At 43.8% G+C, this 12,116-nt stretch overlaps 1 protein-coding gene across 5 annotated transcripts in view; it reads right to left on the bottom strand.

Moving 5' to 3' along the window:
* The window catches only part of sox5 (SRY-box transcription factor 5), a 243,844-nt gene that overhangs the window by 39,557 nt on the left and 192,171 nt on the right, over positions 1–12,116 (bottom strand). For 4 of the 5 annotated variants that reach the window (XM_019347112.2, XM_013271284.3, XM_019347108.2 and 1 more), the window contains 2 exons: positions 2,421–2,593; positions 1,080–1,148 (listed from right to left, as the gene is read on the bottom strand). In XM_019347112.2, coding sequence (XP_019202657.2) covers positions 1,080–1,148; positions 2,421–2,593 — 242 coding nt within the window. Of the gene's footprint in view, positions 1–1,079; positions 1,149–2,420; positions 2,594–7,427; positions 7,514–12,116 lie in introns of all 5 variants that reach the window. The other variant, XM_019347113.2, reaches the window with a different exon arrangement.

Here is a 12,116-nt window from a genome sequence, read left to right as displayed (position 1 = left end):
TAATTTGAATTACTTTGGAGTTTTATTTGACTTTACTGGCTATTTAACATTCACTTTTACACACCACATGATAAGATTTGGCCATTACTAAATAAAGGCCTATTGATTTTGCATTTCGTAGGATTCTGTGGTGAAGAAAGTCCCTTACAAATCTCCTTTGAAAGGAGGACATAAACAAGTATCTCATACAACAACCACCCAACTCAAAAACATCACGCAATTTTAATCGCATCTACAACTGAAACGTTTTGGGGGTTTTTTAAACTCAGGGTACTACTTGGACTGCAGTATGAGAGTGTGAGGTTTCTCATTTTATTATTATTATTTGCAGTGTTAAGAGTGTTTCTGGCATCAACCTCTGGGCAAAAGGGGAAAAAAGTGTGAGCCGTAGCTACCAGGTTAATCAGGTAGAGGCTTAGCTACACACAAAAAGAGCAAAGATGCCATATTGGACAGTATACTTTCTATGGGTTTGCAGTTGTACAAAAGTCAACAATGTGGAACTTTCCTGCAGAGCTGTGCCAAGGTGGGTGTGTTTATTTGTACTTTAGAACGTAACAGCCTTGAAATAATCAGAAAATAAGGTTTTACTTGTCAGAGTCTCTCTTTCACTCTTGCTACCATTCCCGAGGTTGATTAGCCGGTGCTGTACAGTATTCCTTTAACAGTCACTCTCAGACACAATGGAATAAACATCAGAAAAGTGGACTTCACCGACAGTGTGACAAGCAAGTTGGATTTATATAATAATCACTTAAACCGCACATACTGCCAACACAGTACTTTTGATTTTTCCAAGCAGACCGACCTATTTTTAAGTGATTACACAGGTTGTGTATGTGTGTGTGTCAGAGGAGGAGGGGTCACCATTATAAGTCAACGTTGATTCAGGCCCCAAATGCTGATGGCTGAGCATAGAAAAGCTGCAACAATCACAATCACAAAATTGCTATTGTGGGAGATGCCGACACGCACGCAGACATACTCGCACACTCACACAAACCCGACACACAAAGGGCACATACACAAACATGCGCGCACATCATATGGATGGCCATGCAGACACAAGCTGGCCTCACCTGGATTTGTTGCTGCAGGAGGTTGATTTTGTGTTGCTGCTGTAGAAGCTGCTGCTGTTGCCGGGCAATCTGTGGACAGAGCACACCATGCGCTTTTAGAACTGCATACAAAGTGCATGTGTGTGCATCCGTGTGTGCAGAGCCTGTGGGAGATGCGACACATCTGCAGGTCTCTGATGCTCCAGTTGCACGACAGAGGGTCAGTGCCCTGGTATGAAATATTAAAAAGCTCATTTCATATGGGCTCAACACCGACCCACTTACTGACATGCTGACAACTGACTGCTTTTGATATACTGATGGTAGCTGAAAATAATGAGCACACAATTTTTAACAGTTAGCCTTATAGGATAATTTAAAGCTGCTTGTTTTCACTTATGTGAGTGAGGCCTATGCGTCTCTTATTTAACTAGGAAGTGTAAGAATTACACGATTATGTGAAATTTGGCTTTCTACAATCATAAAAAACAAACAAAAATAGAAACACTTTTGTTCTTGTAAGGTAATTTGGCACTTTCTTTACTTTTACCTTTTGTTTTGCATTCAAAACAATGTTTTCAATGACACACAGCAGCTACAGTGAAAACGTAAGTAACTTTTGAGCTGAAACTCCAGTAACTCCTAGAAAGAAATGGAGAAACACAAGAATTCACATAGAGTACAGTCTTCATAATGTCAGAGTCATTCACTGTGCGCTGGTGCAGGATGAAGCCAGGAGCACTGTAATGCATTGTGTTTGTCACAGGTGATTTGTCCTTACAGCTGTATTTCTGTGTGTGTGCGTATGTATGTGCGTGTGTATGCGTGTGTGTGTGTGTGGGCCCATCCTTCTCTTTGTAAAACCAAGCCTTCCAGGAGCAAAAAAGCACTGCAAAAAAAGGGAAACCCTTCTCTATGCAAATACCTGGCAGACTCTCGCCTGGGAGCTGGGAGTGTGTGTGTGTGTGTCTCTTCTACATCCGCTCCAACACTACATACCCTCAGCTGATTCCTGTGTAATGTCCTTGTGTTTAAGCTGCCAAAGGCGCATGTCTCTGGCTGCTTGAACGCTACATGAGATGTGTGTGTGTGTGGAAGAAAGAGCGTGCAGGGGACAGAAAATCCTGTGATTTGTTGCTTTTCAAATCCACCTTCTGTTGTGGACCTGTAAGATGCATTTTAAACAGTACTGACCTTTGAAGTTTACATTTTGCAATGCGATCAATCAAACAATGTGCACCATATACCAAGTAATGGAGACTGAATGGCTTGTTAGTATGGACATTTTTTTCCTTTTCAGCATAGGCATGGAGTATGCGCCATTTCCAAATGAGGCCCTTCACATGCACCGTGCTCCTATACCTGATCCTGCTGCTGCTTGGCGAGCTCCATCTGCTGCCTCTGCTTCTCCATCTGTGAGGCGGCCAGCTTCTTCTGCTCCTCATGGGCCGCCAAGAGCTGCTCCCTCAGGCTGCTCAACTGGCCAATCATGCCCATGAGTTGGCGCTCTTTCTCCGCCAGGCTGTCTGGGGTACCTAAAGGGCAAGAGTGAAGAGGGGGGGGCAACAGAGGTCAAAGGTGGTACGAAATAAGCAGAGTACTCTGCTTAGGTTACGCTGTGCTTTTTGAAATTACACTTCCAGTTTTTAGACTTGATATTTCCTCAGCTAAATTAGAAACAGGCTGATTAGAGCTGGTTGAATCAGAGTACCTCAAATATTAAAATGAACTCTGTAGCTTACGGTTTATTCCAGTTTTTGTAAATTAAAATGGCTATTCAAAGGACAACGTGAATTGTTGGGGTTGAAGTCAGAGGTCAGAGAAACCAAAAAGAAATAACAGAGCAAAGCTATCCATAACTTGTTAGCTGACTTAATATATGACTGGCTAGGGGCTTTGAATGGTAGAAGGGGGCATGTCAAAGGAAGATGGGTAAAGTGCCGTTTGTGTGCAGCGGGGTTGTAAAACCAGATGTTGACTCATTCTCCTGGGCACAGAAGGCCAGCAGTGATTAATCAAGCCACATCCATCACCGCCTTTATTGCCGTATTGAAATAAAGAAAATAAAGCTGGCTGAGGAAGTATTTGTAAACAGGCAAAATGTGGTGGGAAGAAGAGGCAAAGCAAATGTAATGTCTGAGCCAGAATCGTACGTTTACCAAACAAAACGAATCTTCAGCCAGGTTTGCAAATTGACATTCTTCACTAAAACTTAAAGTACAATCAATATTTATCCGATTGGTGCTGAAATATGGATAAATTTGGAAGTGCTCCGTAGCAGTATTGAGTATTGAGTTGTATTTTTTTTCTATGAGTGTGCTTGTGAGAAAAAGAGAAGGAAAAGAGAGAAAAGGAGAGTGTGTCTGGTCTGTGTTTACCCTGCAGTCAGCCAACCTCCTGCTCACATTTAGCATGGCCTGACCTTTGACTCCTTAGATCCTGACATACCAGCTCCATTACACACACACACACACACACACACACACACACACACGCACACGCGTGCGCGCGCTTCCACACAGGGCCTAAATCATTCAACAGGATGTAGTTAGAGAGAGGCACACAGAGGCAAAATCAGTACGTGTGTGTGCGCCCATGTCTGGTCATATATACTGATGTTTGCCTACATGCCTTTGTGTTGTGTTGTGTGTGTGCGTGCGTGCGTGCGAGTGTGGAACAGCACAATCCCCCATTGTTCTTCAGCTGCTACCTTTAACAGGGCCACATTCCTGCGCCAGTCAAACCAGATGAGGACGAGAAAAGTGGGAGAAAGAGAAGGCAACAGGGGATGAAAGAGGGGAGCCAGAAGACGAGGTCTCGGGGGTGGGGGTGGTGGGGTGGTGGGGGGGGTGGGGGTGGTGGGGGGGGGGGGGGGGGTGGTGGTTGGGTGTAGGCAAGGGGCCACGGCTGCTGACCTGGCCTTTGACCACTCGGGAAGGTGAGAGCCATCCATTTGTCTTCCCCTGTTGGTAGCTGCCGCCTCACCCATCACCGCCCCCACTGCACCCACCGACACCCCCTTTCCCCTCCTTCTCCCTCACTTCCCCCCGCACTCCATCCATCCGCCAACAATGAACAATAAAGGCAACTGTCGGGAGCACTGGCCGCTGGAAAAATAAACACGCCGCTGTCCTAACTCACAGACTCACCTTTGTAGAGCCAGAATATATGTGTGTGTGTGTGTGTGTGTAGCCAAAGCTGACCAAGACAAGAAAGAGCCTTGTGTTACAAACGTTGGCCTGTTCAAACGGAGGGGTGAAGGGGTGTGAAGGAAGGGGGCAAAAAAAAAAAAAGAGGCTAAGAGGGGGGTTGCAAAGGTGAAAGGATGGATCAAAGGAGGCTTTTTATTGTAGGGCTTTCTTGTTAGGGTTAGCCTCCCTCTGCACACACATCCACACATATAGAAAATTGGTTCCAAACAGTGAGTGCGTGCGCACTGATGTGAACGGACATTCCTAGAACCAGGAGCCTGGAAGACGGTCCTCATTCTTTTTCTGCAAGCTGTTTCCAGCTCCCCTCTAATGCTGGGGAAAACGACACACTCACTAACTGAGACGAGATGTCGAAAATCTCCAGTGCCGACATGAGGTGCCCCCGTCTTTTGCTTCTCATTCCTTCCCATTCACACTTTCAGAATTTCTGTGGTCAGCCCATAAATCAGCTCGCATTGCCTTGTTTCCTCAGCTGCTGCGAGGCAGGCAGGTGGATCAATAACTGGTTTCCTCCATTGGTTTACACACATTTCTCCTTAGGCTGATTGCCGCGGCCTGAGCTTACCTACAAACTCCCCGAGCCGACACCAACTCTCTCCCTTTTCTCTCTCTCTCACACACGCACACACTCGTGCGCAGGGTAATTAACCAATTTGTAACAATGTAATACTTGTCACTGTGTTCGGTGCTAATTAATGACCCCGGCTACACTGATAACTCCCCCTGGGTAAGTAAGGAGGAGTGGGGATGAGATGGCTAAGGAGGGAGGGAGAAAGAAGAGGAGGAAATGGATTATAGATGTGAAGTAGAATAAGAAAATGCAGAAGATATGCAAAGAAGTATATTTACTTGGACACAAGAACTTAATTTCTTTGAATAATCAAATTAGTTAATATCATCAAGTCAATACTAAGGTGAGAAATTAAAGTACTTAACATGGTGGGTGTTTTGTGATAGTTTGTAGTAATAAAAAACACAGAAGAATTGGGTATCCTAATAAAGTTACTTATAGTCAGACCATTTTATTGGATTTTATTGTTTATTTAAAGATAAATGAGAAGTTTAAAATGCACACAGTAAGTACATTACTTTAATGGTATTAGGAATACAACCGTTGCTCCTGTTAGCTATGTGTGTACCTGCCTGATCCTGTTTGCCTAATTTGTTTTAGGAAGACCAATCAACAATTACCTTCCCCTGACCGGTCAGTGGAACCAAGTGAAACTCCTCCAACTCTCTTGCGCTCTCTCAGCCGGTATCCTCTCCCCACACAATATTAGCTGTTCCTTTTAATTGTCGTAATGACTTGAAACCTGGTTTTGTCTCATTACGTATGGGTGGTGTACAGAATGAACCTAAAGTACCTAGATGGTCATATTAAACCTGAGTAAAGACAATAAAGATAACAAGGTCAGTGAATAAGTAATCTTTATGAGCCAAAAGCTCGGGTTTAACACTCCTTCAGAAGCTGTGTTTCAGCCAGTTTTTCTATTCTTCAGCCAAAGGAAGAGGATACCTCTGGTATCTAATCTCAGAGTCCAGAAGCCTAAACTACCTGGTGTTTGCGAGGGTCAGCCAATCACAAAAAAATGGCTTCAAGTACAAAGCTACTATTTAAGACTATAAATGGCACCAGTTTATTTTCTTTTTGCTGCTTTTCTCTTCCTTTCTCTTGAGCAACTAAGCAAAGCAATCATTTCACACTTTGGAACTGGATTTTATAGTGTCTGTACAGTACGACTGAATTCCATCATTGTGTATCCAAGTTTTAATCAAATTCACACAACTTTATTGTAAAAAGGAATGCAGTGTAGAGATAAATATTTAGCAGAAGTAAAAAAGAAAAAGAAAACAGCTGTACAAAGATTATACCCCCCCAAAAAAGCATTTCCCCTCATATAAACATAATGATGAATAAAAATGTTATCCAGATTTCAAGCGATTGTTCTTATCTGCGCTGTCACTTTTTAGTGTGGGGCAGTGATGTTAATAGCACAACACTGTGGGGAGATTTATTCCAGTACTATGAGTTCCATAATTGTGTGTATGTGTTTCGCTATGTGAACCGCATGGGGCCTTTTTACCAATGTTTCTTCTCAATAAAGCAAACGGAGCAGGAGGCAGTGGCTCACTTTGTTCCCCACAAAATGCTCTTCAATGGAATTCGATGGGGGCAAAAAAAAAAAAAAAAAGTCAAGAGATGCGCTGACAGTGTGAGAGCAATGCGTGCGCTCACCTACACACTGACGCTATTAAAGCAAACACTTTACTATCTCCGCAGCTCTACCTTTTCTCACAGATTCTTATGTAAGACACGCACCGGCTTAACAGACACTAATGTGCATATGTGTGCTTCCGCTGCACACACACATTTCTCCCCAGCTGTTGGTGTGTGGTGCGCCAAGCGGGACGCCCCTACACAGAAATGTCAGCGCGGCAGGGAGCTGGGAAAAGGAGGTTTGATCAATGGAGCCCTGCTCTCGATGGCCACGCCGCTCTGTGAGGCTCTTTGATTACATATTGCTTTGCTTCCTAATGAAGCTCAATTACTGGAGGAGAACGACGGCTTTGCCCTGGAGTTACAGGGAATAATGGCCACAGTCTCTTCTGCCTCTCTTATATCTTTTTCCCCTCTCTCGCTTTCGTTGATTCTTGCTCCTGCATATTCACAGCACAGCTCCACTTGTTCCCTTTTTTGTATCCCCTGCTGCCCTCTGTCCTCCTCCGCCTGTGTCGCTCTTGGGTCTTAAGGAGGGTTGTTGTGGATAAAATGGTCGATTAGCAGTGAATTAACAGCGAGCTGCGAGACTAGCAGAGATGCCATTAACTTTTTTTTTTTTTTTTTTGACATGCTGGTCAAACGCACGAGATGAAGCAGGTGTCCTGGTTTAGTTCAGGGCAGATCAAGTTCATCTAGGATCACTTCATCTGAATTCAGTTCATATTAGTTCATTTCAGGCCAACTTTAACCTGAGCTGTCATCTTTACAATATGGCCCCATCACTAGATGTCATACCTACCAAGCTTTAGGTCTTTCTGCCTCATATATTTAATCTAACTCTAGATGTTTTACTCCCACAATGGACATCGTCAGTGCCTCAATCAAGTTCACAGGGTTAAAGTCTTTAAGTTCTGGCATAATTTAGTTTTACCGTACCTTTAATTTCTCCAACGTGCCCTGAGCCCATGGCCAAAAGTTTATCCTTCCAGTCCTTTGACAACAGCCTCTCAATGCTGGGGCCTCTGTTTAGGGGAGGATGAGGGGCAGGGGGGGCAGGGGAGAGGGAGAGAGAGAGGGATTCAGATGGCTGGCCAACATGACAATAAAGCTCATTTAAAGTCCATTTGCTGTAATAAAGGCAGCAGCGGCTCAGCCTAATGGCCGCATCAGCAGGAGAGAGAGGGAGAGAAAGGCGGAAAGAGAGGAGCTGATAATCGAAAGAGAGGAAATCTGAAAAACAAAAACAAGTGAGCGAAAAAGGGAGAGAGCGAGGGAGCGCAACGCAAGATAAAGAGAGAGACAAGTGGAGGAGAGGGGGGGGAGAGAGAGAGACGAAAAAAGAGAGGCTTTTTTCCCTCTCACCTGCTGCTAGAGAATCATTAGCCCTGTGGGCCCTGAGACAAAGAGGGCCTTAATGCACCCGCCACAATGGACACATTATCAGCTAGTGCTTTGTTTTCAACACACACTCCACACAGACCCTTACAGGCACACACAGACACACACACACGCACAAACCACTGCCTAAACACACACTCGCAGACTCACTAATTACAATCAAACTATGGTAACAGTTGTGCACACAAGTACACATACAGTGAGGGGAATGGAAATGTCACACGGGTGAGTGTACACTTGGAAAGATCCAATCCTAAGATGTGTGCACATATAAGCACCGGAAAAAAACAAACGCATACACAGATATATGGCCATGAAGCTAGAGTAGTCACCCTGTTGGCTGTGATTGACGTGAACGAGGAGGAGAGAGGAGTGATCAGACAAAAGAGGGAGAAAGAAAGAGAGAGTACTTTATTTACTGGGAGCCATCTGCACTTGGGATGGGAGGCCTTCCTAAGGAGAGAGGTTTTACACTTTGAGTAGGGAGATTAACCCTATCAGCCAACGCAAACACACACACACACACACACACACACACACGAATGTGCTCATACAGTATACGTGGCTCCACACATAGATGTATACACACTTGCAAACGCTGACAGCAGGAAAAAAGTTTGTTTGTCCCCGGATTATTTTTCTCCCCCTATAATGACAAGACTGATTTAAGAAAAGTCTTAATCTCGCTGGTGTGAGACAGCCTGCATGCATAAACACATACACATGCATACTGATGCACAAACACTCAGGCTTTCCACAGAGGAGAGAGGGGGGGATGTCCGGTGTGTTGAGTTGAACAGCTTAGTGCATCTTTTCCTCTAAAAGAGACATGAATGTACACATATCTGCCACACTCAACAACAAATCAGAGTACACAAAAAAGCAGCACTTTGCCTAAACTTCTTTCTTTCCTTCTCATCCCTCTATTTCCCTTTCTGTCCACAGTGGAGTGTTGACAAACCACCTGGAGATTTAAAGGATTTAAAACGACACCCGATCACCTGCAAACCTGCACGCAAGCTCCCCTCACATACACACACACTCAAAAAGTAGTTCGACGTGCCCTACATGCAACACATTAATTTCTGCCTCCCTCAAGGCCTGAATCAGGTCCTTTCCTCTGGCGTGGAGACGACAACATCCATGCCCTGCTGATTACAGTGAGCACACATTTGCAAAAAACACACAAACACACACCTCGGGATCAATGCTGAACTTCGAGCCAAGTCCACCTCTCACTTTTTCCTGTTCCTCTTCCCACTGTCCTTGCCCTGTTCTGTCCTTGAGTTTTCAACGCTGCCACTTAACCAGTAAGACAACAGTCCTAGTGCTTTCACTCAGAAGCCACTGTAGCCTTCAGGGAATCGGTTCACAGCAGGATGAAGGTAGGGCGAAGAGGAGGAGCACGAGTCGATAGAGAGTCTTTTGCAAAAACATGCATAGAAAGAGTAAAAGAAAGAGTGTGCTCCTGTGTCCCCCCCCACCCTCCACGACAGCTGTCTCACCATCACCCCAACAGGTGCTATTAGCCCCTGGCACTGCCTCTTTCTCTCTCTCCTTCTTTTTCTCTCTGTCTCTCACTCCCCTCCTCCCCTCCAGCCCCCTCTCCCTCAACAATGACAGAGGCTTTTAAGCCAAAGAGCTTTGACAAGTGAGAGGGAACAACAAATGGCAGTGTCGCCTGTTCTCTTTCCATTGCACTCCCTCTCTGTCTCCATCTCCTAGTTATTATTTTTATTTATTAACAGGGCTGCAGCCATTGTCCCCAGTGACAGGCTGGGGCCACTTTAACTATTAATAAAAGCCAAGAGGCTCTTTCATTGTGCGGCGGATGGCAAAATGGGAGGAAATGGGCAGGAGGAGCTGAGAGGGAGAGAAAAGAGGGGATGAGAAGGAAAGAGAAGAGGGGATGGCGTGCTGTATCTTTTAGTGGGATGTTGATTGATGTGGCGAACACTAAGAGAAATGAACTTCCACTGTCAGCCATGACAAACTGCAAAAATACACACACACAGAAATAGAGGTCAATAACCCATGCATACATGTGTGAATCAGTTAAAAGGTCTGTTTGAACCATAGACTGTAAAAGAAAGACGAACATAGAATCTGTGATATCACTTATTGCTTTCTGGGCTTTGCATTTTGAAGCCACAATATTTGGGTGCTTGTTTTGGTACCAGAAGTAACCATATTTGGATGAGAGGGTAGTGTGCTAAGTTATTGGCTTAGACTATCCAGCTGCATCTATAAACTGTATGAATGCAATGCAATGATGTTCTGTACCACACAGCAGGCTGTGTTATTTACGGCGTAATTCCATTAAAATTCTCCGAAAACCACAAACATCACAGAGACAGCTGAGAAGACCAATTCAGTGACTCAAATTAGTGGTGGTGACACCTGACAGACAGCAACAGACAACATTTGTCTGCACTGGTTAGCTGTTGTTAGACTGTTTGCTACTGTTAGCCGGCATTAGTGAAACTTTCTTTGAAGTGGACAAAAACACCGTTGGACTCTGACGCTTGGTAAATAAAGTCTCATACAATGTATGAATTGAATGAAAATGTTTATAAGAAGGAAAGTGTGATTTTTAGAACACTCAAGCCCCACATTAGCTGATATAATGTTAGCTTATAACCAACTGTTGTTGTTTAACTGGTCCATTGTCAGTCCTGAATCCAGTTCAGGAGTTGTCTCTTTGTGTTGTCTCTTTCCTTCACATTTTCCCTTCTTTAGTGAAGAGGATCCCTGCTCAGCTGATCAAACATAGGTATGATCCTTCATATCTTGATTTTGAAGGTGCAGACATGAATACAGGTTAACTTCTCTTCACCTTTGGTGTACTACATATGAGGCCAGTTTCTAGCCACATACACAAAACGCGATTAGGTGGAATTTTGTTGTCCACTGTGTGTTCAAAGTGGCAGGGCAACATGGCACCTTCCTCAAAAAGACACACACTCCTATGTATTTTTAATAGTTTCAGAGTTTATGAGATTGCTTTCAGAGATATACACATCGCATACTAATCAATGAATCTTTGTTAAATAACCTCAAAAAATGACCGACTGTACCATTTATACTTAAACTTTAAGTGAAAGGCTTTTAACCAAGGGAGACTGTGGGGATTAACGTGCTTTTGGAGCCACCCTAGTGGTCACTAAAGGAACTGCAGCCCCAAACTTTGTTTTTAAGCCCCAGAGGTTGCCGTTTGGTTTAGACACCCTGAAACTGTGACCTGTCTATGCATTATCTTCTGGTTCACTAGTTCATTATAAGCAAATCGCTTGTTTTTGTCTTCCTTCTAAAAAAAATATATATAAATATGTCCACGGCTGATGTTCCACAACAACAAAAACGACTTGTCCAATACAAATCGGTTCTTGAAAGACTCTTTCCACCTCATTCAGTTTCAAGGATTTATTTCCTTCAACTCAGCATATGGAAATGCACTTAATTCACTCTTCATGTTCCATAATATTTTAAGAAGTCTTTTTTTTTTTAATAAAATCTGCTTGACAGCTGAATGGAAACATAGTAAGAATCTACTAGTGTTAATTACGGGCCAAAAATCACATAATAAAGGAGGAAGGCACAACACTTTCCATGAAAATACGAGACACTACTCCCTGTTTCTCTGACGTACGGGATGCTGAGTGTGTATGCGAGTATGTGTCTGTATATGTTGGTGTGGTGTGAGGTAAGCGGGTGGAGTCTGGTGCCCACGCACGGGTGTGGGTCACATATTTGAAGGGTTGGGTGGTGTGAGATGAGGGTAAGGGAGGATACCCCGTGACAAAAAATAAGGTGTGAGGGGAGTTTATTGTGTTAAAAGAAAAATTAGGGAAGAGGAAGTGTTGAAATTCAATACTTAGCTTGGTGAATCCACCGTGAAACTGCAGTTCTCTCCATTATTCTCTCCTTAAGTTGCTTTAAGGACGTAAATAATGTTGTAAATATCACACACACATATTCTGTATGAACATTCTCCAGCTCCTTGTTTAAACTGTATGATGTCTGCACTGAGTAAAATATCATCACACATCATTCTAGATGTTTTTCTGTGCATTTCCTTCAATTTATATTTTTTTGCTTGCGACATTTTGGCGCTTGAATCAATCAGAGAGGATTAGGCAGTTTCAAAAATCATCTTTCCTTGTTTTGTCTGTATGGTTTGGAGCGTACAGTACAAACAACTGGTGATCCCACTGTTGTATTTTCATG

The sequence above is a fragment of the Oreochromis niloticus genome, linkage group LG17, assembly GCF_001858045.2.
Source record: "Oreochromis niloticus isolate F11D_XX linkage group LG17, O_niloticus_UMD_NMBU, whole genome shotgun sequence".
In the NCBI taxonomy this organism is placed as follows: domain Eukaryota; kingdom Metazoa; phylum Chordata; class Actinopteri; order Cichliformes; family Cichlidae; genus Oreochromis; species Oreochromis niloticus.
Note: the sequence above shows the minus strand (reverse complement) of the source record. Positions and strands in the feature narration are given on the sequence as shown.